Here is a 27,588-nt window from a genome sequence, read left to right on the forward strand (position 1 = left end):
CTCTTTACTGTAGCCCACCACAGCGGAAACAGAAAGTTGTTAAGAGAGGGTCGGCTGCAAGGTTGAGAAATGCCAGGGTCATCAGGATTGCACTGTGACACTGCCACCGCCAACAAATCTAGGGGAGGGAGAGAGGGTGAAAAGATTAGATGCTGAGCTGGGGAGCGGTAGAGTCAACCAGTAGGTAGACTGTTTAGTGACAAGATGCTGTGCCCTCAAGACTAGACATACAAACCAACGCCCCAGCATTTATAGATAGACTTTTGTTTCCGTATGACCCCTCGAGTGTACTTTTTCTTTTTTCAACCATCTTTATTTTCTCTTCTTTATTAATTTCCAGGTACTTTAGTTAGATTGTGAGCCTTCGGGACAGTAAGGGAATTTTTTAAGTACCTTCTTACTTCTCATTTATAATCTTAATGTATATTTTCTTCAAACCGCTTAGAACCTAACGGATGTAGCGGTATATAAGAAATAAATTACATTACATTACATTACTTAGATCTACTTCACAGTTTACCCTTAACGTCCCTTCCCTGAAAATAATCAGAACTCGCCGTGCTCTTATTTTTTCTGTAACAGCTCCTATGACTTGGAATTCTCTTCCCCTATATCTAAGAATGGAACGAGATTTGCAGAAATTTAAAAGCAGTTTAAAGAGCTTTCTTTTTAAAGATGCCTTTAACTGAAAATACAATGCCTTTAATTAAAATATATTACTTATCAATTTTAGCAGTTTCCAAATTTGACATATATCTTTGCCAGCAATCCTTTTCTTCCCACCCCCCTTATGTACTTTCCTTTTATGTACTTTTTCTTTAAAAATTGTAGTTCTCCCCTACTTTCCTATTGTTTCTTGTGGCTTTACAAAGCAGTTTCTCAAGTATGTCCTTTAATTTCTTAAAATGTTTAATGTCCTTTTATTTTTTACTCTTTGTACCTTTGGATAAGCGTTTAATCAAAATACATTAATAAACTTGGAACCTTGACATGGGGAAGCCACTGCTTGCATGAAATGTTGCTACTCCTTGGGACCTGGATTGGCTACTGGGCTGGATGGACCATTGGTCTGACCCAGTAGGGCTATTCTTAGGTTCTGCAGCCTCAGTTGGCCTCATTATTGGGTCGCCCCTGCAGACAGATATGCAGTGCTTGTCAGTGTCTCCCATCATGAATAGTCATGGTTGCAGTGGAGAGGCTGCCGTTGGTGGGGGGGGGGGGGGGGGGCAGGATCGTGCACTACAACTCCCATAGTGCTTTGCGGCGTAAGTAGCAAAACAGGACCGAGGAACTGTGAGCATAAGTAATGTGAGTTCCCGGGGGCTGGGGTCGAGTACGGCGGATCTCGCAGTCCCTGGCCTTTGCGCGCTGCTTCCACCGTCGGAGCGCGTTGAAGCGGCCACGCCGCTCTAGCCCCCGCCCCCGCTCTCTACGGCGCCTGCGCGAGGTGCAGGCCGGCAGGGAGGCGCCTGCGCGGCCGAGGGGTTGAGCGGCCGGCGCGCGCAGGGTCTCGCGCCTCTTTGTGCTGGTTCGCCATTTTGCGTGAGTGAGACGCTGATTGGGCTTCGGCCTCCGGTACTGGAGCCAATCAGCGCGGGAAGGCAACCGGGGAGCGCGGCACGGTGAGTGCGAGCAGCCAATATGGAGCCCCCGCTGGCCCGGATTGGCGCGTCCGAGTGGCCAGTCAGGAGGCGAGAGGCCCCGGATGAAATGTGGCGGGCGGGGCGCGCGCGCGCGACGGCCCCTCGCTCGATGGCTGAGGAGGGGGAGGGGACGGGCCGGGCCGGGGCTCCCCGGGGCCGCCTGACGAGCCGCTGTCTGCTCTTGTCGCCCCTGCAGGTGTCGGGATCGAGGGTCCGCCATGGAGCAATACACGAGCAGCAGCAACAGCTCGGCGGAGCAGATCGTGGTTCAGAGCGGCCAGATCCAGCAGCAGGTGCGACGGCAGGGGTTAGCTTAGCAGGGTTTGAAAAACATAGGCCTAGCATGAGCAGCGTGGAGTCTGATGGATGAATAGGACTAGAGCAGTGGCCCCTAGCAGGCTTATATGCAAATCTCTCTCATGCATATTCATCAGGGTAGCCTGGTGGTCCTCCAGGACAGGGTTGGGGACCACTGGTCTAGATGACTTTAGAACAGGGGTGCCCACACTTTTGGGGCTTGATCTACCAACAATAACATTTTTAAAAAACCACAGAGAAAATGTTAATTATCATTCCTATTCCGGGGTTTTTTCAAAGAGGTCAAGGCAGATGACTCTATGCACTGTCACCTCAGTAACATCCATACAAAAATAGACAAATATACCCCCCTCCTTTTTTACTAAACCACAATAGCAGTTTTTAGCGCAGGGAGCTGCGCTGAATACCCTGCTCTTCTCTCGACACTCATGGGCTCCCTGCGCTAAAAACCACTATTGTGGTTTAGTAAAATATAAACAGCAGATATAAATTCAGACACATTTTGATCACTAAATTTAAAATAAAATCATTTTTCCTACCTTGTTTGGTGATTTCATGAGTCTCTGGTTGCACTTTCATCTTCTGACTGTGCATCCAATCTTTCTTCCCTTCTTTCAGCCTGTATGCTTCTTCTCCTCCAGACCTCATTCCCTCCCCTAACTTTTTCTTCCTCTCTCCCTGCCTCCCTTTCTTTTTTTCTGTTTCCCTTCTTTCCTTCTGTCTCCCTGCCTGCCCCCTTTCTTTCTTTCTCCCTACCCTCCACCAAGCCACTGCTACCACCATCGGGGAACAGGCCCCAAAGCCGCCGCCGCACCAAGCTCTCTCTGCTTCCCTGCGGGCCGACCAGCATTCCTCTCCCCGATGTCAATTCTGCTGTCAGAGAGGAAGTTCCGCCCAGCCAGGCAGCGATTGGCTAGGCCGAACTTCCTCTCCGACGGCAGAATTGACGTTGGGGAGAGGAAGGCTGATCGGCCCGGTAGATTGCCAAGGCAAAGTGAGTCTGATCGACTCACTTTGCCCTGACGATCTACCGGTCGATCGCGATCGACCTATTGGGCACCCCTGCTTTAGAAGAACCATCAGTTGATTGAAGTTCAAGGCTTCTTGGAAGCCACTTTAAAACAGCTCTTTCTACTTGCACTTCTAGTCAACACAGAGGTCTAAGAACATAAGAATAGCCATATTAGATCAGACCAAGTGTCCAAGTACCAAATAGCAACATTCCGGGTCTAGTGTCTGTTCAGTTGTGTTATCTTATGAAAGAGAACTAGTTTGCTCATCATACCACATTGGGTGTTCCCTCTTGATCTTATGCTAAGTCTTCTGCAGCCTTTACTGTTGGATGGTGAGAGGAGAGTAACTGTGTTTTATCATACACTAATCCTGAAAACACATGTACTGTGTTTCCCTGAAAATAAGATCGGGTCTTATATTAATTTTTGTTCCAAAAAATGCATTAGAGCTTATTTGGGGAAGTTAAGTCTTATTTTTATTTTCATGTACAACAGTCCTCTCTCCCTTTCTCTCCTCCACCCCAATTTTTCTTCTTTCCTTCCAACCCCCCCCCCCAATCAATTGCAGCATCTTTCCTCCCATCCCCCTGTGCGCAGAACCCCACTGACCCTCTTACCATGAGAATGACGTACCTTACCTTTGAGGCCTCCAAAAGCAGCGGCAGTGCTCTTAACAGGCTGCTTTGCAGTCTTCTCTGCCAGGGCTCCAGTGGGTAAGACCGCAAAGCAGCTTGTTCAGAGTGCTGCCACCGCTACTTTAGGAAGCCTTGGAGTAGAGGTATGTCAAGTCTCACTGGGTGGGGGGGGGGGGGTAGCTGAATTGACGAGTCCGATTTTTTTGGCAAATCGGGCAGCACTAGTATCGGGGATGGAGTCAGGGGGCTTCAAGGGTTGATCTTAACTAGAGCTTATTTTTTGGGGTAGGGCTTATATTAGGAGCATCTTTAAAAATCATTCTAGGGCAGCGGTCTCAAACTTGCAGTCCACGGGACACATGCAGCCCCCTGGGTTCTATTTTGCGGCCCGCGGTCTAGGGCAGGAAGTGATTGAAATCAAGTTTATTTTAATTTGATGAGTCGCTTAATTTAATTTTTACTAAGCGAGTTACAACATTGAAAAAAAAAATAACATCTATTTTAACTTAACGTTTAAAAATTTTAAAATAATAGTTAAGACCAACAGACTTACAGACAAACCGAGACACTAGGTAAAAAAAGGGCAGAACTACAATTCAATATTTTTAGAGTGCAGGAGAGAACCATAAATGGAAAAACATTAGGGGGGGGAGAGGTGGAAACCTGGAAGAAGGTAATGTAAAATTTTTGAACAAAATTTAAAGATTAAAAGCATCTATAAAAAGAAACCTTTTTAAGTTACTTTTAAAATGACTCAAATTATTTTCCTCTCTCAATTGCTGAGGTAAAGTGTTCCAAAGTTGTGGAGCCATCACCGAGAACATATCTTGTCGAGTTCCAATAATTTTCAGGGAGGGAACTACTAAGAGCTTTTGGTTAGTAGACCGAAGGGAAAATACATACTATAAGGAATAAGTGATTTATTGATAAATTGGGGTTCGTTAGTGACAAGAGTTTTGAATACTAGTAATAAAATTTTTAAAGTGATGCGGTGATTAATAGGAAGCCAGTGAGATTTGATCAGAAAAGAAGTAACGTGATCATATTTTTTACCGTTATGAATAAGTTTAACGGCAGTGTTCTGAATTATTTGTAATCGCTTCTTTTCTGAGAAAGGAAGGATGTTAAACTTTAACTGTGAGGGCTGCAGAAAAAATAGTTAATGTCTTATTAAAGAAATGACAATTTTGCATGAGGTAAAACTCTTTAACTGTTAAATTCTTTAATAAGACATTAACTATTTTTTCTGCGGTCCTCCAAGTACCTACAAATCCAAAATGTGGCCCTGCAAAGGGTTTGAGTTTGAGATCACTGTTCTAGGGCTTATTTTCAGGGAAACACGGTAGCTGTAGTCTAACTTCTTGATGGTGCCAATCTTTTGACTGGATTACAGAAATTTAAGGGGTCTACAAAAGTATCTTTTTGGTTAACAAAGACCAGAGTCTGGCTGTATTATTTTTGAGTTTTGGTCTAGCTTTATTCTGTTGCCCAAGGCCAGAATGCATTGGTACAAATAAAGCTACTCCTTTTTAGTAGCCATCTGATTTTTCTTCCTCTTGGATCTTGTTCTTCCCACTTTACCTGTCCTGTACCTTTTTCTCATTGTCTTTGCTCACTTTTAGTCTCTCTCTTTTTGTATGTTTGAGCTGTGAATTTCTTGCTGTCCGACAGTTCTCTGTCTTGTTCCTGTTCCCAACAGCAGGGCACTGTCACTGCTGTCCAGTTACAGACAGAAGCTCAGGTGGCATCGGCCTCAGGCCAGCAAGTGCAGACCCTTCAGGTAGTGGTGGTCATTCTGTCTGTGTCCTTGTGCTTTTTCTTCAACCTCACGCATGACTCATTCACCTATCTTGCATATTTACATCTATTCTAGTCTTTTGTATTTGTCATTCCTGAACAAAAGCAGCAGTTTGTGAATGTAAGAGTTGAGTGGTATAACTGCAGGTACTGTAGTATTGTTTCTGCTGGTGTCCTCACATTGTGCTTTTTTCTCTGTCTGTAGGTCCAGGGGCAGCCATTGATGGTGCAAGTCAGTGGTGGTCAGCTAATCACATCCACTGGCCAGCCAATCATGGTGCAGGCTGTGCCTGGCAGCCAAGGTCAAGCTATAATGCAGGTGCCTGTTTCTGGAGCCCAAGGACTCCAGCAGGTCAGTGCATATGATTGAAAAGGACATTGTGGACTAATAATGCTGCACCCAAACAAGTTTTGGCTTATGGTTTTATGAAAATATTAAACTATCAAATTATCACAGCTCTGAAATAGTCTTAAAATACTATACTTTATTCTATACGTGATACTACATATAATGTTTTGTGAAATGCTCAGACCCTACACCCCGTGATTTAGTGATAACACCAAACTGAGGTTCATAAGGGGACCATCATGGCTTTCATCGTCCCCTTTACCAACCATATCAGACTAACTCAAAAAAGTGCTATTTGCCTAACACTTTACTAGATTACTAATGGTAGTAATTATTTAATAACTTATTTGGAAATGGCGGTATTGTTGATTGTCGTGAACCCCAGTCAGCCCTGTCTCTGTTGTTCATCCATTTTGGAGAGCCAATCCAGTGTCCTTCCCTGAAGAAGACGCGAAACTCGAGTCAGGGGGACGGGGACATCAACACAGTTACATCAAAAAGAAAATAAGAACAAAAGAGAAGAACTTGAACCGAGTAGTTTTAAAATTGGGGTTCACGACAATCAACAATACCGCCATTTCCAGATAAGTTATTAAATAATTACTACCATTAGTAATCTAGTAAAGTGTTAGGCAAATAGCACTTTTTTGAGTTAGTCTGATATGGTTGGTAAAGGGGACGATGAAAGCCATGATGGTCCCCTTATGAACCTCAGTTTGGTGTTATCACTAAATCACGGGGTGTAGGGTCTGAGCATTTCACAAAACATTATATGTAGTATCACGTATAGAATAAAGTATAGTATTTTAAGTCTATTTCAGAGCTGTGATAATTTGATAGTTTAATAACCAACATCACAGAGGAATAAACAGTATCTCCCTATTAATTTTTGATTTATGAAAATATTGACATCCTGTTTCTTAAAGGGGTAACATGTTTTCTAGGTCTATATTGGTGTTTGCCTTCCCCTCTATGAGGGGTAGAACTCGAAAGTGATTCATGGAGTGGTACATTTAGGACCTGATCTTCTTCCCTTGATTTTTGGTGCCACTTATTTGCATTTTAGGCGATCTTTGAAATAGGTTTATATATTTTTGTGTGTAATTCATTGATATTGTCGGTTATCTTATTGTAAAGCGCAATAACTTGCAAAGTACTGTGGTATATAAATAAAATTGTAATTGCCGCAGCTTCATACATAAATGCAGTCCACACGTTAATGCTTATATTTGAACTTTGATTATGGATTAGTATTTATTCCAAATGAATGGAGCTAAGATAGACAGAAAGCACACATTTTTGGAGGTATTGAGAACAGAGTGGCGAGTTAGGGGGAAAAAGGATGATTGCTGTGTACAGTCACTACAGTATGTTGTAAGATGTTGTCTAGCTAGTTTTCATATTAATGGTGAGAAGTTTGATGCCAGTAAGTCTTCTAGTGTTTCTCTGAGAGACAGCATAGAATCAGCACCAAGAATCTTCATTTGTAACTTGCCTTTCTCAAACCATGATGTTAAGCAATATTTATGATTTTCAGTATTTTTGTTCTTTGTAAATTTTTTGTAATCTTTTGTAAACCGCTTTGATTCCAGTAGCAGATGTAGCGGTATTAGCATGAGCATTGTATTTCCTTAGTTTAGCTTTCTTTGCAAAGTCTGGACATGTGCACCTTAGGCTCCAGCCACTGCATTTTGCCATTGAACAATAACTGCTGTCAGCTCCCTGCTCTCCTTCCGAGGGAATGTGAATTCTCAACCTCTGCAAAAAGCAAAAGGAAGCCTCAAGAATTACAAGAAAAGATGCTATCATTCTTAACCCTATACCTATCTCATTTCTAGCAGCAGCAGCCACATGTAGAGCAAAAGCCAGACCCAGGCTTTTCTGCATTGCATTGGTGCAAGGCCATACTGGCCCTAGGGATTTTATAGAGTGATGAGGAAGGAGTTCTTGTCTCCTGTAGTGTTACAATAGAGGCTGCTAAGGAAGCTGAAGGTGCAATATATTGCTAGTTTAGTAGTTCCCTGACCGGCTGCAGAACACAGGTGTGCTGACAGCAGATGATTCAGGGTTTGCTTTATTGCACTTTCTGCAACAGATTCAGTTGGTGCAGCCTGGGCAGATCCAGATTCAGGGAGGACAGACGGTCCAAGTGCAAGGTCAGCAAGGACAGACACAGCAAATCATCATTCAGCAGCCACAGACAGCAGTCACAGCGGGTCAGAGTCAGGTATGTACCTTTTAGATGGCCTGTGCAGCAGTGATGCACACGCTTCAACTCATACACTATGTTCCAACTTGTTGTTTCCTGTATCTGAAAAATTTTTTAGGATACCACTAGAAAGTCCATCTTCTCAGTCATAGCCTCTTCACTCTGGAATACTCTTCCCCTGCATATAAAGCAAGAATCCTTCAAATCAAAACTTAAAACCTTTTTATTCAAGGATACCTACGATACCTAATCCATTCAACTCAGGTCATCTACTCCAAATGCCTCCCTGGAGGCAAATTAACTCCTACTGTTCTAACCATCCTCCTCCCTCCTTTATATATATATATATATATATATATATACATTTTTTTTTAAATCTTGATGCATTTTTTACCACCTCTTGTTCCTTCCTCCCCAATCATGTCAGTCTTAAATGTAATCTCCCTCCTCCTCCACACCTATTGATTATGTGGTGGATTTTCTTTTTTTTTAACTTTGTTACTAAATTCTTTTATTGATTGTAAACCGTCTAAATAAATTTTAATAGACGGTATATCAAAGCTATAATAAACTTGGAAACTTGAGAGACTCCTGTGAAAGAATGTGTCAGACCTTTGTTTTCCTTTTTTAACAAAAATATTGTATTTTTTCCCTATTCCTCCTATATGTCTCTTATCTTTTGCTTTTATAATTGGCTTTTTCAGTATGATGTATCGTTACGTAATGTTTTGGGGGGTTTTCCCCTTTGTATTTTTATTAGACGTAATGATAGGCGGGATATCAAATGTATAAAACTTGAAACTTTGATGATAACAGAAGGAGCTTTTTCTTGTTTCCTCTTTTCAGAACCAACAACAGATAACAGTTCAGGGACAGCAGGTGGCACAGACTGCAGAAGGACAAACTATTGTTTACCAGCCTGTGAATGCAGATGGAACAATTCTGCAACAAGGTATAGACTCTGGGTACCCCAGCCATGTTTGCTATGCTTCTACCAGCAGCTAAGGCTTATTGATATGGTTGTCTTTTCTTTGTCCTTTGAGTGCTAACTAATAGCAAATGGACTAATGCTCTTCCTTCTGGTGTGTATGTGTAAGTTACAGTCCCTGTTACAGGCATGATCACCATTCCAGCTGCCAGTTTGGCAGGAGCCCAGATTGTGCAAGCAGGAGCCAACACGAGCACTACAAGCAGTGGACAAGGGACAGTCACAGTGACATTACCCGTCACAGGCAATGTGGTGAATTCTGGCGGCATGGTCATGGTATGTATAATATAAAACTTTTGTACAACACAGATCCCATTAGCACACGATAGTTTAGACAAAACGAGATTAATCACTTGATCATAAACAAAATCACAAAATTGTTCATAAATATTAAAAAAAATAACAGTCTTAACATATACAATTTAAAAATAATTTTTTCACTTCTAATTTCCACCGGAAGAGAATTCCATAAGTTGAGGAGAACCATGATAAATAGTTTCTTACAAATGGAACCAATACATACAAGAAACGGTAAAAATTTCAGACTTTTATTTTAATGTATTGAGGGGTCCTTTTACTAAGGCATACTAGCGCATGTTAAACGCTAATGCATCCATAGACTATAATGGACGTGTTAGCGTTTAGCATGCGCTGAAACGGCTAGCACGCCTTAGTAAAAGGACCGTTGAATGATTAGAGACCAAAGTTGGTCTAATTTTCAACAGTGATAGTATATGGGATTTGTCCATTATATTTAATGCTTAAAAAAGCAAAACAGAGATCTAAATTCAGTAAAAGTGGCCACTGGTATCCAGAGAAGATTTCTTAAAAATTGTGTAATCTTCACCATAGTGTTTTGTTTTGGTTTTTTTTTTAATTTTTATTTATTCATTTTTGAATTCTTACAACAAGTGAATTAAACATATTATAACCAATTTTCGTATATCACTTGTATTTACAAACAAATCATCTTGTAATATAGAATAAATACCCCCCTTTTTATCAATATTCCTAATTCCATATGATATACATTTCCCACCCCTCCCCCACATATCTACTACCCATGTGCCATAGTGTTTTGTAATAATTGGTCTAGTTCAGGGGTAGGCAATATGCATGAGATAGATTTGCATCTCAAGGAGGCAGTGCATGCAAATCTATCTCATACATATTCATTGTGGATATCCTGAAAACCTGACCTGGCTCCGGCTCTCGAGGACCGGAATTGCCTATCCCTGGTCTAGTTAATAAAATCTTATAAATACCCAGATAAAGCAAGTTGTATTCATTTTTTTTCATATTTCATAAAAACTTACTTTCCAAAAACAATTTATAAAATATAATAGACTCGTCAATTCGAAAACTTATATATAAAATATAATAGTCTTCGTCAATTCAAAAACTTTGTTCTCTTAAATCGGGCTCGCCAATTCAGTGACCAACCCTCTTCCCTGCATAACTGGGCCTCCTAAACCAGTAGTGGCAGCACTCTGGCAGCAAAAAGCCTGTCCTAAGCGTTGCCTCTTGCTGGCCAGCCGCTGCTGCTCCTGTTCGATAAGTTTATTACTTAGTGAGTTTTATTATTGAAATTCTATTTTAAAAATATTTGCATTTTTTACTGTATTATTGTATTTCTCTGATTGTCCAGCTCTTTTTAGTGTAAACCGCCTAGAACTTTTGGTTATGGCGGTATAAAAGAATAAAGTTATTATTATTATTTATTATTGGTGGAAACAGGAAGTAGCCAAAATTGAAATGAGTGCTTATCTCTCTGATGCCATGTATGACCTGTTGTGGGCATCGGCCAAGTCCATGGCTCTCGGGGTGGCCGCTCGTCGTACTTTGTGGCTTCGGGCTTGGTTGGTGGATGTGGCATCTAAGGCTAAGCTGACAAAATTTCCCTTTTGGGGATCAGGAAAAGTTGGTTCAGACCTTAACAGACTCTAAGACCGTGCCTGCCCGCCTGCTTGGGGTGGCATTGCTCGGGGGCATTTACGTGATTGCCGTAGATATTGCCCTGGTCGAGGGGCTGCTTCTTTTCCTGCCTCTGGGTCTCCCCGGGGCTGTTTTTTCATCCTTTCGGGGGGGACACGTGATTCCTCCACCAGTTCCTCTGCTGCCCATCCCGCCCAATGACTTGTTGCTGGCGCCTCCCTTGGTTCCGGTGGTCTTTCGGTTGTGAGATTTTTACCAGGGGAGGGCCAAGATCACAACTGATCAGCGGGTCCTGGAAGTGATTTGGGACAGTTATGCGCTGGAGTTTTCCTGCTCCTTGCCAGATCACTTGTCAGGCGGCATGGAAGAAGGGGGCTTTTCGTCAGACGCTACAAAGATTGCTAGATCTCATAGCGGTATTTTCAGTGCCTCTGCAGGAGTGTGGCACCAACCAGTATTCCATTTATTTCATGGTGCCCAAGAAAGAGGGAACTTTTCAGCCCATCTTGGATCTGAAGGGGGTCAACAGAGCTCTTTGAGTTCCATCTTTTCGCATGGAGACCCTGAGATCTGTCATTCTGGCGATTCAGCAGGGAGAATTTCTGACCTCAATCTGATGGAGGCCTACTTGCGTGTTCTGATTCACGCCTCCCATCAGCGGTTCCTTCTCTTTGCAATCCTGGGACGGCACAATCAGTTTTGTGCGCTTCCGTTTAGTCTGGCCATGACTCTGCGGACGTTCATCAAGATTATTGTGGTTGTGGTGGCGGCCTTGCGCAAGGAAGGCATTCTGGTTCACCCCTATCTGGACAACTGGTTGATCTGAGCAAAGTCCTTTCAGGAGAGTTCCCAAGGTTGTAGATTTCCGGCAGTCACTGGGATGGGTAGTCAACCTGTCCAAGAGCCGGTTGGCTCCATCTCAATGCCTGGAGTATCTTGGGGTTCTTTTTGACATCAGCTTGGGGAAGGTCTACCCGCTGAAGGCCCGAGTAGTCAAGTTGCAGTTGCAAATTTGCCTTTTGATGGTGACCCGGTTTCCCCGGGCGCAGATTTTTCTACATGTCTTGGGGTCGATGGCGGCTTCTCTGGACGTGGTTTGGTGGGCTCACATGTGCCCGCTTCAGCATGTTCTGCTTCAGCGGTGGTCGCCCCAGGTGCACGATTTGGACTTTCCTGTTTCTCTTCGGGGGTTAGTTCGTACAGTCTTCCAATCTGGTGCAGGGAGTGAGTCTAGATCAGCCCCAGTAGACAGTGCTTCTCACGGATGCCAGTCTCCTCGGTTGGGGAGGTCAGTGTCTCGGTCGCTTGGCTCAGGGCAGCTGGTCTCCGGAGGAGGCATCTTAGTCGATCAATGTTCTGGAGACCAGAACCATCTGGCTGGTGTTGCTAGCGTTCCAGACATTGTTGATGGGCAAGTCTGTTCAGGTTCTCTCGAACAATGACACAGTGGTGGCTTATGTCAATCGTCAGGGGAGAACCAGGAGTCATCTGGTGGTGCAGGAGGCTGCTCTGCTCATGGTTTGGGCATCTGGACATTTCAGCTTTCCACATAGCAGGAATGGAGAATGTCCAGGCGGACTTCCTCAATCGTCATGTGCTAGATTCCGGAGAGTGGTGTGTCTGTCCCGCAGCTTTCAAGTTGATTGTGCAGGCTTGGGGTCTGCTGGTCTTGGACCTGATGGCCACGAGTGTCAACGCCAAAGCACCCCGGTTCTTCAGTTGGCACAGGGATGTTCAGGCTTAGGGGCTGGATGCGCTGGTACAGCCTTAGCTGGCGGTGTGCAGAGTCCTTTGCTTTGCTTGGCACCCTGGCCGCTTGATCCTGGTGGCTTCCGAGTGGTTCAGGTGCCCATGGTACGCGGATCTAGTTTGTCATCTTGTGGCAGATCTTCCGCTGCCCCTCTCACCTGACCTTCTGATTCAGGGCCCCATTCCAATGTTCAATCTGAGTCCCTTTTATCTTACAACTTGGGTCTTGAGAGGGAACAACTAGGTAAGAAAGATTATTCAGATAAAGTGGTCTCCACTCTTTTGGGGTCCCAGAGGCTTTCCACTTCTCAGGCTTATGTGCGTGTTTGGCGTATTTTTGAGGAGTGGTGTGCTGCATATGGAGTGGTTTCCTTTCACGCTTCTTTGCCTCGCATCTTGGAGTTCTTGCAGGATGGCCTGGATAGGGGCCTGGCCTAGTCTTCTATCTGGGTTCGGCTTGCAGCTTTTTCAGTGTTTCACGGTTTGCTGCAGGGTAAGCGTTTAACTTCTTATCCGGACATAGTTTCACTTTTTGAGGGTGGCTAAATTGCTTCGGCCTCCCATGCAGCCTTCGGTTCCGGCCTGGGATCTCAATCTAGTCTTGTCTGTGCTAGTGCGCCCTCCCTTTGAGTCCATAGGTTCCTGCTCGTTGAAGAACCTTACTCAAGGTGGTTTTCCTTGTGGCCATTACTTCTGCGAGACATGTTTCAGAGCTGCAGGCTTTCTCTTGTAGGCCTCCCTTCCTGGAGTTTTTTAGTGAGCGGATTGTGCTGCAGCCTGTTCCTTTCTGCCAAAGTGGTCTTGCCTTTTCATGTCAATCAGTCCGTGGTCTTCCCGGTCTTGGGTAGGTGGGAGGGCTCTTTGGAACAGAGGCAGTTGCGCAAGTTGGATGTCTGTCAGGTCCTTCAAGACTGAAGCGAAATTTGAAGAAGGGAAAGTCAGAGATTCTAGTGGGAGACTCGATCCTGAGGCATGTGGAAAGCCACATAGCAGGAGGAAGAGAGGTGACCTGCCTCCCAGGAGCAAGAACCAAGGACATTGTGGACAAAATTGGGAAGATCCTGGAAGGAGCGGAGACGGAAGAGACCGCAGTAATGATCCACATCGGGACGAATGATGTCAGCAGGAGAGACTACAGAAGAAGCACGCTGATAGAACAGTTCAGGATTCTGGGAAGGAAGCTGAAGATGAGGACCCAGAAGATAGCGTTCTCGGAGATTCTACCAGTACCGAGGGCAGATGTGAAAAGGCAGGAGGAACTACAATCAATAAATGCGTGGATAAGGAGATGGTGTGAGGAAGAAGGGTTCCACTTCGTGAGGAACTGGACAAAGTTTTGGGGCAAGAGCAAGCTCTACAGGAGAGATGGAATGCACCTGAGCGCGGCGGGAACAAGAGAGGAATAGAACAGGCTTTAAACTAAGAGGAAGGGGAAAGCCGACAGTCGACCTAGTGTCGACGATGCGGAAGAAGGTATCCCGTGAAGATACTAAGGGGAAAAAAGGCTGGGAAGAAACAAGGGACGAATTACAGGACTCAACTAACCCAGAAGAAGAGGTTAGAAAGATTGTATCAAAAGCGAAGATACTAAAGACCGAAGCACAGGGAAAGGAAATGAAGACAACAAAATGCCAGGATCTAAATTGCATATATACTAATGCAAGGAGCCTAAGAAACAAAATGGGGGAACTAGAAGCCGTGGCTAATGCAGAGGACATAGACATCGTTGGAATCTCTGAAACATGGTGGAATGAGGAAAGCAAATGGGATACAGCGCTGCCGGGGTACAAGCTCTATCGCCAGGACAGGTCAGGACAGAAAGGAGGTGGGATAGCCCTATACATAAAAGAAAGCATACAATCGACAAGAATAGATACAGCGGAGACAACCAACAAGCTGGAATCGCTATGGGTTAAAATACTGGGTAGGAAAGGACATGAAATAAAGATGGGCCTATTCTATCGTCCACCCGGGCAAACCGGAGATATCGATAAAGAAATGGAAGCTGAGATGAAGCGAGAATGCAAAAGCGGTTACACAGTTATTATGGGAGACTTCAACAACCCCGGGATAGACTGGAGTCTTGGAAGTTCAAGATGCACTAGGGAGACAGAATTCCTGGAGGCTACACAAGATTGCTTCATGGAGCAGCTTGTTAGAGAACCGACGAGGAAATGCCACTCTGGATCTAATCCTAAATGGGTTAATGGGACCTGCAAAGGAAGTGGAAGTAGTGGGACCATTGGGAAACAGCGATCATAATATGATCAAGTTCAAGGTTGAAGTAGGAATATCGAAAAGAAAGAGAACCATAGCGACAACTTTCAACTTCAGGAAAGGAAACTATGAAGCAATGAGGGAAATGGTAAGGAAGAAACTTAGGAACACTTCCAAGAAATGCCAAACGGTGGAACATGCCTGGTCTTTTTTCAAGGACACGGTGAGCGAGGCTCAAAATCTGTACATCCCCAGATTCAGAAAGGGGTGCAAAAAGAGTCGAACAAAAGATCCGGTATGGATCACTAAAATAGTGAAGGAAGCGATAGGCATTAAGAAAAATTCATTCAGGAAATGGAAAAAGGATAAAACTGGGGAGAACTGGAAAGAGCACAGGAAGTATCAAAAAGAATGTCACCGTGTGGTTCGTAAAGCCAAAAGAGAGTATGAAGAGAGGCTAGCCAGGGAGGCACAAAATTTCAAACCGTTCTTCAGATATGTTAAAGGGAAACAGCTGGCTAGGGAGGAGGTGGGACCGCTGGACGACGGAGACAGGAAGGGAGTAGTGAAGGAGGAGAAAGAAGTCGCAGAAAGACTTAACATGTTCTTTTCGTCTGTATTTATGAACGAAGACACAACCAACATACCAGAACCTGAGCAATTCTTCAATGGAAATCAAGCAGAAAAATTAACATCCATGGAAGTTAGCCTTGAAGATGTGCGCAGGCAGATAGAAAAACTAAAAACTGACAAATCCCCGGGTCCGGACGGAATCCATCCAAGAGTTCTGAAAGAATTAAAGGAGGAGATAGCAGAACTACTGCAGCAAATTTGCAACCTATCCCTGAAAACAGGAGTGATTCCGGAGGATTGGAAGATAGCCAACGTCACGCCCATCTTTAAAAAGGGATCAAGAGGTGACCCGGGAAACTACAGACCGGTGAGTCTCACCTCGTTTCCGGGGAAAATGGCGGAAGCACTGATAAAAGAAAACATCGATGAATATTTTGAAAGAAACAAACTTCTGAAAACAAGCCAACATGGTTTCTGCAGGGGGAGATCGTGCCTAACTAACTTATTGCACTTCTTCGAAAGAATTAACAAACAGATGGACAGAGGAGACCCCATAGACATCATATACCTGGATTTCCAAAAAGCCTTTGACAAGGTGCCACACGAGCGTCTACTCCAGAAACTGAAGAACCATGAGGTGGACGGAGACGTACATAGATGGATCAGAAACTGGTTGGCGGGAAACAGAGGGTAGGGGTGAAGGGCCACTACTCGGAATGGAGGAGGGTCACGAGTGGTGTTCCGCAGGGCTTGGTGCTTGGGCCGCAGCTATTTAATATGTTTATAAATGATCTAGAAACAGGGACGAAGTGTAAGATAATAAAATTTGCAGACGACACCAAACTATTTAGTGGAGCTCGGACTAAAGAGGACTGCGAAGAATTGCACAGGGACTTGAGCAAATTAGGAGAATGGGCAACGAGATGGCAGATGAAGTTCAACGTTGAGAAATGTAAAGTATTGCATCTGGGAAGCAGAAACCTGAGGTACAACTATACAATGGGATTGATGTTAGTGAACAAGAGTACCCAAGAAAGGGACTTGGGGGTAATGGTGGACATGACAATGAAGCCGACGGCACAGTACACAGTGGCCACTAAGAGAGCGAATAGAATGCTAGGTATAATCAAGAAGGGTATTACAACCAGGACGAAAGAAGTTATCCTGCCACTGTATCGGGCGATGGTGCGCCCGCATCTGGAATACTGCGTCCGGAACTTGGAGGCTGGATGGTGGCTGGCTGACAGTTGAGCTCCCTCCTTTTACATTACATTACATTACATTAATGACTTCTATTCCGCCTGTACCTTGCAGTTCTAAGCGGATTACAACAAAAAGATAACTGGACATTTCCAGGAATAGGAATACAATTAACGACGTAGGGCCTAATACATCTAAACGATAGCTGGACGTTTTCAGGAAGAGGAATACAGTTAAAGGCTTTAGGTCTAAATCACATTTTGAAGGGAGGATCCTAAGAAGGGGGGAGAGGGGAGAAGAGTGGGGTTAGGAAATTAGGATGTATTTCTTGAATAGTATGGTTTTGATTTCTTTTCGAAAAGCTTTGAGGTCAGTTGAAGCTGTCAGTAGGTTGGTGATGGAGGGGTCCAATTTAGCTGCATGTGTTGCTAGTAGGTTGTCGTACATCTTTTTGCGCTTAGTTCCTTTATAAGGGGGGTAGGAGAAAGGGGACTGGGTTCTCCTTTGTCTGGAATAGAGGTTCCTATTTAGGCGGTTGTTTAAGTGGGAGGGTGCCGTTCCGTTTAATGTTTTGAATATTATGCAATATAGCTTAAATTGGATGCGGGCTTGTATTGGAAGCCAGTGTGAATCTAGGAAGGCGTTGGTGATGTGGTCAAATTTTCGAAGGGAATAGATCAGTCTGAGGGCAGTGTTCTGGACAGTCTGTAGTTGTTTTATTAGGTAGGTAAACAACAATTCTTCATCTATTTAATTATAAAATCCTCTAAAAGGACATCAACCAAGCAAAAGAAGCATATGGTATATGCGTTATGAGAAAAGACCAGCTGTAAATTCTAAACATCAGCAGATACTATGAGCTCCTGCCTTTTGCCTGCTCTCACCGTAACTGACATCTCCAGGGCTCGGCGTGTGAGCGAGCTCAGCCCCCCCAGAAGCAGCCGGGAACCCTCCTGAACTGCGGCAATTGAGCCGTTCGCCTGCTCCTGCCTTTTGCCTGCTCGCACCGCAGCTGACATCTCCAGAGCTCCCAGGCCACCTCTCTTCCTCCGGGGCTTGGCGTGTGATCGAGTGCTGCCCCCCAGAAGCAGGCAGGAACCCCCCTGAACTGCGGCAGTTAAGCCGTTCACCTGCTCCTGCCTGTTCCCTGTTCGCACCGCAACTGACACCTCCGGGACTCCCAGGCCACCTCTCTTCCTCCGGGGCTCAGTGTGTGAGCAAGCTCCACCCCCCAGAAGCAGCTGGGAACCCTCCTGAACTGCGGCAGTTGAGCCGTTCGCCTGCTCCTGCCTTTTGCCTGCTCGCACCGCAGCTGGCACCTCCAGGGCTCCCAGGCCACCTCTCTTCCTCCGGGGCTCGGCGTGTGAGCAAGCTCAGCCCCCCAGTAGCGGTCAGGAACACTCCTGATCTACGGCAGTTGAGCCGTTCGCCTGCTCCTGCCTTTTGCCTGCTCACACCGCAACTGACATCTCCAGGGCTCCCAGGCCACCTCTCTTCCTCCAGGGCTTGGCGTGTGAATGAGTCATCACTGGACCTTCCTGCACCTCAGCGCAGTTGCCAACTCTGCTGCAGAAAAAGAGGAGGAGTTAATGTGCCCCCGACCAACATGGCGCCCAGAACAGACCGCCCCCCTCCCTTACGATGTCACTGTTCAGTTTTTATCAGGCATTGTTGGGGCAAGTCGCGTCAGTGAGGATTGCCGAGTTGGAGCTGAAGTATGCGGGCAAGGAGATGCCTCCGGTGCAATCGCTCACCCAGCCCCTCCATCCCATCATCACCGTCACCCCTGTTGCCGAGAAGCCGGCAGCCAACCCGGCGCTCGCCCGCCGCTAGAGGCACCCAGCCCTGACGCCAGCCTGGGCCTGCTGACAGCGTCGACTCAGAGAAGGCGCTACAGCTGCTAGCTTCGGCCATGATGAGGAGCGACCCCCACGACCACCACGAGGGGGAGGCCATGGTTGGCGCCGCTAACGGTCAGAGAGACGCGAGCGGTGCCAGTCCTGAAAGGAGACAGATTCAGCGAATTTGACATGCAGGCGGAGAGAATGAATATCTTAGACGAGTTGATGACCGGAGACACTGGATTTGGGGCTTCCGGTTTGCTGACAAGGATCGGATGACATCTGGAGAAGTTTCGCAGCCAAAGCAGTGAAGTCATTTCAAGCTGGACTTCAGTCTTGACTGTTTGTTTTTATTTTTTCACTTTCTTTTTTAGTTTATGATATTTTATTTTTAAATCTCATTCATTGTTTTGCCACTTGGTTTTTGTTTCCTACTTTATTATTTAAATTTCATTTAAATTTCCCAAGAATTATATAGTTTCAACGGTTCTCCCTTCTGCTTCTATTTCCTAACTCCCCTCTTTTTCAACCTTTCAAAGTCCTTTAGACCATTGTAGTCTTATTAGAATGTTTATTTTCTTATTTTTTCTCATCTAGCTCTATTTTATTTTTTCATTACTCTACTAATTGTCATTTTTCTAGGTACTTTAGTTAGATTGTGAGCCTTCGGGACAGTAAGGGAATATCTAAGTACCTATTTTACTTATAATTTTAATGCACCCTATTGTCTATTTTTTCTGTAAACTGCTTAGAATCCTAACGGAGTTTAGCGGTATATAAGAAATAAATTACATTACATTACATTACATACCTTAAGAAGGATATGGCGTTACTCGAGAGGGTTCAGAGGAGAGCGACACATCTGATAAAAGGGATGGAAAACTTTTCATACGCTGAGAGATTGGAGAAACTGGGTCTCTTTTCCCTGGAGAAGAGGAGACTTAGAAGGGATATGATAGAGACTTATAAGATCATGAGGGGCGTAGAGAGGGACAGATTCTTCAAACTTTCAAAAAATATAAGAACAAGAGGGCATTCGGAAAAACTGAAAGGGGACAGATTCAAAACAAATGCTAGGAAGTTCTTTACCCAGTGTGTGGTGGACACCTGGAATGCGCTTCCAGAGGACGTAATAGGGCAGAGTACGGTATTGGGGTTTAAGAAAGGATTGGACAATTTCCTGCTGGAAAGGGGGATAGAAGGGTATAAATAGAGGATCACTGCACAGGTCCTGGACCTGTTGGGGCCGCCGCGTGAGCGGGCTGCTGGGCACGATGGACCTCAGGTCTGACCCAGCAGAGGCATTGCTTATGTTCTTATGTACAGCGGACCCAGGAGTTCCAGAAGTCGGATCATCTGTTTGTTCTCTTAGCAGGTTTCTCGTAAGGGGGACGGTGCTTCCAAGGCTACCATTGCGTGCTGGATCAAGGAGACTATTGCTTCCGCATACCTTCTTCAGAAGAAGCCTGTTCCGGAATTTATCAAGTCTCATTCCACTCAAGAGTCAGGCAGCTTCTTGGGCTGAGCCTTCTCTTGTGCCTCCAGTGGATATCTGTAAAGCTGCGGTTTGGCCTTCTCTGCATTTTTTTGAGCGACACTATCATGTGGACGTTCAGGCATGTCGGGAAGCGGTGTTTGGTGAGCGTGTTATGGTGACAGCCCTCCCTGGGTCCCACCAATGATGGGTGCTGCTTTGGTATGTCCCATCAGTGAACTGTACAGGTCTGGAGAGATGCTAAAGAAGGAGAAATTTGGTTCTTACCTGCTAATTTTCTTTCTTTTAGATTTTTCAGACCGGTACAGTCCCCACCCTGTCTGTCTGTCTGTCTGTTATTCTTACAGAATTTGCGTGAAGAGTATGTTTTTCCTGCGGGTTCTTGTATGTTTATAGGGTAAGGGAGATCAAAAGATCAGTGGCTTTGGCTCAGCTGGCGAGCTGTGGGGACGTTTTTCTGAAGGGGTTTCTTCTGTGCAATTTCCAACATCATTGCTCTGTTAGTTACTCCAATTAGGAGTGTTGTTACTGTTATAATTAGCACTTCTTAGCTATTCGGCAGACTGGTTATGTAGAGGGAGGCTGGTTATGTAGAGGGAAGAACAGCTATTAGTACTACAATCAAAATTTTTGTCTCAGTCTCCATCTGCTGGTCATGATGAGCTATTACCCATCAGTGAACTGCATTAGTCTGGAGAGTCTAAAAGAAAGAAAATTAGCAGGTAAGAACCTAATTTCTCCTTTTTGCATATTTTGTTTTTGCAGTTATGTGCCTAATAAAGCAATAACAAGCTAATGCTATGCTCATTTGCATAATTATTTGATTCCTAGACCTTTCTTGTAATGCCATGCTATTTTTAATGCTCATATACAGATGGTACCTGGAGCAGGATCTGTGCCAGCTATCCAAAGAATCCCATTGCCTGGAGCTGAAATGTTGGAAGAGGAACCTCTTTATGTGAATGCCAAACAGTACCATCGGATCTTGAAGAGGAGACAGGCTAGAGCTAAGCTTGAAGCAGAGGGGAAAATCCCTAAAGAGAGGAGGGTAAGGCCTTTGAGAGAGGGGCAGAAAAAGGTGTTTGATCCTTGTCCTCCCCTTCCCCCACCACCATCACCATCATAGTTAGCTTGCAAGAGATACTCAGATATCTAACCTGTAAGAGCTTCTGTAGTCTTGTTGGCCAGAATATCCAGCAATATCTGTTGCCTTTCTCCATTATCTGTCTTTCTCATACCCCCTTTTTTCCTGTTGTCTCTCACCAAGTTTACTTTGGTGCTGTTGCCTCTGAGCCTCCTTGTTTCCCCTTTAAAGGGGGAAGGTTTGTGACTGACCCCCAATTCTCCTTTTTTCATCTAGGCCAGAAGTGGCACTGAGATTGAGAGAGAGGGGATTATAAACCATGATTGACCTTGTTAATGTCCCGTTTTCAAGTCCAGAGTGGTATGGGCTCCAGAGGTGGAATGCTGTGATTGACTTGGATGTGGCGAGGGAGGGGGGCAGCATGCAGTTTTCTAGTGCAATAGGTGTGTCATTCTGGATAGTAGAGTATTCTCCCTATAATCTTGAGTCATACACAAGGAATCCACTCCAGGTTGTCAACTCCTCCTACCAAGAGCTCTGCTGCCCCTTTCAGGTATATTTCTGATCTGCTTAATTATTTTTGGCATGTTCACATTTTATTGTGGCTTTTTGTTGTACCAGAGCTCCCCAGTGTGGGGGAAGCTCTACCTGCATGGAGAAGAAGCAGACTTGGGGGTTTGCAGCTGGCAGGTTAATCCCTTGGGGACCTGTTTGGCCAGCCTGAAAAAACTTTCTGTACCTTGGGGTCCAATTCCTAGTAGCTTAGAACATAAGCAGTGCCTCTGCTGGATCAGACCATAGGTCCATCGCACCCAGCAGTCCGCTCACGCGGCGGCCCATCAGGTCCAGGACCTGTATAGTGATCCTCTATCTATACCCCTCTATCCCCTTTTCCTTCAGGAAGTTATCTAATCCCTTCTTGAACCCCAATACCGTACTGTGTCCTATGACACCCTCTGGAAACGCATTCCAGGTGTCCACCACCCTTTGGGTGAAGAAGAACTTCCTAGCATTGGTTCTGAATCTGTCCCCTCTTAATTTTTCTGAGTGCCCTCTTGTTCTTGTAGTTTTCGAACGTTTGAAGAATCTGTCCCTCTCCACTTTCTCTATGCCCTTCATGATCTTGTAAGACTCTTTCATGTCCCCTCTAAGTCTCCGCTTCTCTAGGGAAAAGAGCCTCAGTTTCTCTAATCTTTCAGCATATGAAAGATTTTCCATACCTTTTATCAATCGTGTCGCTCTTTTCTGAACCCTCGAGTATCGCCATATCCTTCTTTAGGTACGGCGACCAATATTGGACGCAGTGCTCCAGATGGGGGCGCACCATCGCCCGATACAACGGCAGGATAACTTCTTTCGTTCTGGTTATAATACCTTTCTTGATAGTACCTAGCATTCTGTTTGCGCACTGCCGACGGCTTCATTGTCTTGTCCATTATTACCCCCAAGTCCTTTTCTTGGGTACTTTCACCAATTACCAGCCCTCCCATCGTATAGCTGTACTTTGGGTTTCTGTTTCCTACATGCTTTACATTTCTCTACATTAAACTTCATCTACCATCTCGTTGCCCACTCTCCCAGCTTGTTCAGGTCCCTGTGTAAATCTTCGCAGTCCTCTTTAGTCCTAACTCCACTAAATAGTTTGGTGTCGTCAGCGAATTTTATTACTTCACACTTCGTCCCTATTTCTAGGTCATTTATGAATACATTGAACAGCAGCGGTCAAAGTACCTACCCCTGCAGAACACCACTCGTGACCCTCCTCCAGTCCGAGTAGTGGCCCTTCACTCCCACCCTTTGCTTTCTACCCGCCAACCAATTTTTGATCCATCTATGTACGTCTCCTTCCACTCCATGGTTCTTCAGTTTCCGAAGTAGGCGTTCATAGGATACCTTGTCAAAGGCTTTTTGGAAATCTAAGTATACGATGTCTATGGGGTCCCCTTTGTCCATCCGTTTGTTTATTCCTTCGAAGAAGTACAATAGGTTTGCTATGCACAATCTTCCCTTGCAGAAGCCATGTTGGTTTGTTTTCATCAGTTTATTTCTTTCTAGATGCTCATCGATGTTGTCTTTTATCAGTGCTTCCGCCACCTTCCCTGGCACCGAACTCAAACTCGCCTACTGAATTGCAGGGGCTTGAGCGCAGCCTATTAGGCATCCCCAGTGGGCTCAGCAGGGCTCCTCAGGGTGCCAGCTGTGATTTCACCTTCTCTCCCTTTTCGTGTGCGTTTCCACAGGGGTTGAGGATCAGGTTGACCTCGGTCCGACTGTCAGTCCAAAGATCTCGGCATTTGAGCACTGATTGAGACAGTTTCTTCTCCCAGATCCAGTTATTTCTTAGAGTTGAGGCAGACTAACACCTTCAGAGCACGTAATAGTGAGTAAGGGTGTTACAGCCTATGGGTAAAATCGAGGGGGAGAAGAGTCTGACCAGCACAGAAACTGATGGGTTTACGCTCTTCCACCAGCAGGTGGAGACTGAGACACTAGCTTTGGCTACAGTACAAGTGGACTGTGTAGTCCCGATTACACTCGAGCCTAGATTTTCAAAAAAACCATAGGCTTCTAAAGCAGACGTTCTGGTAGCGATTTAAAAAAATGCGAGTCATTCTCCAAAACACACTCATGCAAATGAGGTTGACAGAGAGTAGTGAATTTGCATGTGCCTATTGCTGGTGATACACATGCACAGAATAAACGCAAAAAAGAAAAAAACTAAACCAAAAACACAACAGCAGGAGGAGATGTCCACTCTCTCCCACTGCCAACCAACACCCCTACCCCCCCACCCCAGCAGCAGGAGATATTCCCACTCTCTCCCACCGCCAAGCGACCCCCCCCCCCCCAAGCAGCAGGAGAGATGCTCATTCTATCTCGCCGCCAATCTACCCCCTCAGCAGCGGGAAAGATGCTATTCTCTCCAAATGCCACAAAACCTTCCCCTCCCCCCCCCCCAGGTGCCTCCAACAACCGGTACACTCCTCCTTACCTTGATTTAGATGGCTGACCAGAGGGATGCCTACTCCCTCCAGCCAGCTGGCCTGCCTCTTCAAAATGGGCCTTAACCCTAACCCTTGGTGCATCCTGAGGCTCTGATTGGCCCAGGTTGTTTAAAGCCCCTCCTAAGGATGGGGCCTTAAGCGTCTGGGCCAATTAGAGCTTTAGGCTCCTCGTCAAGTCATCTGGGGAAGGACATAAGGTTGTGATTGGCCCAGATGCCTAAGGCCCGCCCATAGGAGGGGCCTTAACCTGGGCCAGTCAGTCTCAGGCCCCTCCCCTGTGCATCCCAGGATGCACCGGGGAGGAGAAGACCCATTTTGAAAAGTCTAATTTGTCAAAATTATATGTGAAACCACCATCTGTGGCTTTTAGAATGTACATCGCCTAGATATTACGATAGGCGATTCATAAAATGCTAATAATAATAATAATATTTTGGTGTTTGTTTTTGAGCTAATTAAGAGTTCTTTGAGTGTTGGCATTTCTGTTTCATGCCATTTGATCTATTCCTTTTCCAGGGGAATTAAATAGGTATGTGTGTCACTGAGTTAGCACAGTGAAGGCACAAATGGAGTGGAGACTGCAAGACAAGCAAGTGGAGGATATTAGGGCACATGATATTTTTCTGGTATTATCCAATCAACATCTATTTAAATCCCCCTCCCCTCCTGTAAATCTAAAATCAGCCTACATATAATCATGAATAAAATTACATCTTTTTAGAAATACTTGCATGAGTCCCGACATCGGCATGCTATGGCCCGGAAGCGTGGAGAAGGTGGCCGTTTTTTCTCTCCCAAGGAAAAGGACAGCCCACATTTACAGGTAAGATGTGTTCTCCTTCAGCCACTGATGGAGACAGGCACTAAGTTTAATTGGCAACAGGCCATAGTCCTCTTTAGATAAGAGCAGATTACACAGTCTTTAGTTTTGGGTTGGGTTTTTTTTTCTCTAAATGGGGCCACAGGCTCCCTGGTCATCCTAGGAGACTGAGACTAACATCAACCTTTCATAGAAAATGGAGAGCCTCGTTAACTGGCTTATGGTTTCACCTCTGCAGCGCAAGATGATTAAACAAGAAACCTCTGGGTAAAACTCCATCCTACCATTATGTAGCTACAATTCACTCGGGGGAATTGCTGTTAGTAGAGGAAGCCTGGAATTACCATGGACCAGTGAGCCAAAGCAGTTAGAAGAGAAAACTTTGTGAGTAATCTAGAAGGGTACTGAGCATAAATCGAGAGGTATTTTCATGCTTACCTAGAGAGCTACGCTGTATGCACTAGTAGTCCCTTTCAAAGGTGCAGTTTAAAGATATAGAGATAAGCAGTTAGAATGGCAAGAAGATTGGGAGGGGACTTCATAGGAACAAAGCTGAAAAATGTTAGCTTGGAAAAGAAGAAATTATCAGGACCAGATGAGGAAAAATGTGAAACACTGGGGTGCCATTGCCGGAAATACAGGAACCTCTCTCTCTCTCCTGTACCTTGACGGGTGATTGGCTGGATCCAGAGTGTTTTCTCAGTTGTGTCCTTCCTCCTCTGATGAAACTTTTCTGTATAGTTGGGATGCATTTGAGGGAAAGCTCCGGATACGGCTGTCAAGGTACGAGAGAGGGAGAGATGCTGATATTCTCTGATTTTGAGCAGAAGAGCAAGATGGTGGGAGAGCGTGAGTATGAGTAGACTGAGGTAGGGGTGAATTTGGGTGGAGAAGTCAGGGTATGTGGAACTGGGAGAGAAGAGCACACAGTAGTTGGTGGAGTCCAGGTTCCAGAGGGCCAACGTTTTGGGCTGTCCTGAGGGGAAGTCAGGGTTGCAGTGTTGCTTTGCCAAGTCATTTCACCCTTCCATTGCCTCGGGGGAGGGGGTGCGTCCTGGCAAAGTGTTGATGCCACTAACAACCGAGGAACTCTGGAAACCGGTTGATAAGACAACACTAACACTGAGGTGATTGTGTATTGATAGCTACAGAATCTCTTTTTGTTTCATTTGTTCATGCAGGATTCTCAGGGAAGTGATGACGGGATTGGACAGATTATCCGGGTGTCTCCCTAACATCCTCATCAAAATAAAGAAAATGATTACACTATTCCCATCTCCATGAGGCCTGGAACAGGAGGTGCCTGTATCACATTCTCAGTAACTTGCCTTTTCCCTGCTGTGGGCAGCAATGAGTTAATCCTGCTGCCACCCTTCTGATGAGGCAGTAATTTCAGCTGGTCTCTTGGCAAGGAATATAACTTCACAGAGTGGGCACAGAGCTGATGTGATGCTATCTGGGTCCCTTGTCCCAGGCAGGCTGGTAGAACCTTTGTTTGTGTGAACCAGCACTGCAGTATTGATTTGTGTGTGTGTGTGTGTGTGTAGCATGCTCTCAGCTGGACTGCCTGCCATGACGGATTTCTAGAAGAGGAGTAGCGGATGAAAAGAGTGGGCCAGCTGGCAGATTGTGCGACTGCTCATTGTGCCAGCTTATGCTTTTAGGAATGAACGAATGAATGTTTTACATGTGGATAGCGGCAAGGTGTCATGAAATAAAACGCTGCACTTAGAGCAGGCAGATATTTAACTGCTTGAAAAGCTGCTGTGGAATTTATTTTCTTGGGTTAAGTTTGTGGTTTGTTTCTTGTTTTGGGGAGGGCAGAAGGGCTTTCAGTTGTGACTTCTTGGAGGTTTTCCTTCCCTCTTTTCTAACTTGTCTCCTATGTAGTTAAACAATTGCACAAATGGTTTTCATTCAGGGACCTCAGGAGCTCAGCACATGAGTATCCTGTCGGGCAGTTGTTAGGATTCCCCTCTGTAGCTGTAAGAACTGCCTACCCCCCCAAAACAAAAACAAACATGGTTACCCTCTGAAACACTTGCACTTATCTGTCTACCCTGCCTCTGGGACATCAATTGGAGCTGATCTGAACTGTCACTACTTACAGATCCTGTGTAAGGAGTAGAGCAGAGCATGCAGGCTGCCTGGTTTTGCAGTCATTCTGTAATTAGTGTTGGTATGAAGAGAAGATTCAATGAGGAATGGCTTTTCTTTTCTGGGGTTCTTATATTGAAACACATTATCTGGTTTGGAACCCATCTTTGACCTTTATACAACATGAATCTGGTGCTCTGAATTCATGATTCTAGGCTGGCACATTTTGGGCATCACCAAAGAATTGAGGATGTGGGTTTTCTAGCTTGTGTTTATAGTTTTCTGAACAGATTGTGGTTGGCTTGGGAAAAATAAATCCTGTGCTGCAGGTAGGTGAGTTAGCACATCCTTGTAGAGTCGTGGAACAGTCAAACTCCGTATCAACATTGATAAGGGTCAAAGTCTTTGCATGGTCATATGTTTTTACCATATGATATGTGGGTGAGCAAATATGAACTATTACAAATGGTGAATTTGTTATAGAAGGCAAAAGTGTATATAGAGAATGTTTATAATTTTTATATTCTCTTTTTCCAAGTGTAATTTTGTCTTTATTAGCTGTGCTTGTAAGTACTGTGTACATTCTCCAGCTAATAATAAAGTTTGTAAACTAACTTCAC

General features: G+C 45.1%; 1 protein-coding gene across 5 annotated transcripts; it reads left to right on the forward strand.

Moving 5' to 3' along the window:
- Positions 1–1,324: 1,324 nt before the first annotated feature.
- Positions 1,325–27,582, forward strand: NFYA (nuclear transcription factor Y subunit alpha). 5 transcript variants are annotated; one of them, XM_033918886.1, is made up of 10 exons: positions 1,325–1,622; positions 1,840–1,936; positions 5,309–5,389; positions 5,612–5,758; positions 7,851–7,982; positions 8,811–8,916; positions 9,068–9,228; positions 20,837–21,010; positions 24,773–24,874; positions 26,053–27,582. In XM_033918886.1, the coding sequence occupies exons 2-10, from the start codon at positions 1,862–1,864 to the stop codon at positions 26,104–26,106; spliced, it is 1,032 nt and encodes a 343-aa protein (XP_033774777.1). In that variant the 5' UTR covers positions 1,325–1,622; positions 1,840–1,861; the 3' UTR covers positions 26,107–27,582. The 5 variants fall into 5 exon arrangements, with proteins under 5 accessions (XP_033774777.1, XP_033774778.1, XP_033774776.1 ...); XM_033918887.1 differs by having other exon boundaries at positions 1,326–1,622; positions 9,080–9,228; XM_033918885.1 differs by having other exon boundaries at positions 1,327–1,622; positions 9,062–9,228.
- The last annotated feature ends 6 nt before the right edge of the window (positions 27,583–27,588 follow it).

Source organism: Geotrypetes seraphini, chromosome 13 (assembly GCF_902459505.1).
Source record: "Geotrypetes seraphini chromosome 13, aGeoSer1.1, whole genome shotgun sequence".
NCBI classification, from domain to species: Eukaryota; Metazoa; Chordata; class Amphibia; order Gymnophiona; family Dermophiidae; genus Geotrypetes; species Geotrypetes seraphini.

Coding starts and splice junctions, on each gene's coding strand:
- NFYA (XM_033918885.1), top strand. CDS start 1,862: ATGGAGCAATACACGAGCAGCAGCAACAGCTCGGCGGAGCAGATCGTG. Junction 5,390..5,611: donor AGCAAGTGCAGACCCTTCAG/GTAGTGGTGGTC, acceptor CTCTGTCTGTAG/GTCCAGGGGCAGCCATTGAT. Junction 24,875..26,052: donor AGGACAGCCCACATTTACAG/GTAAGATGTGTT, acceptor TTGTTCATGCAG/GATTCTCAGGGAAGTGATGA.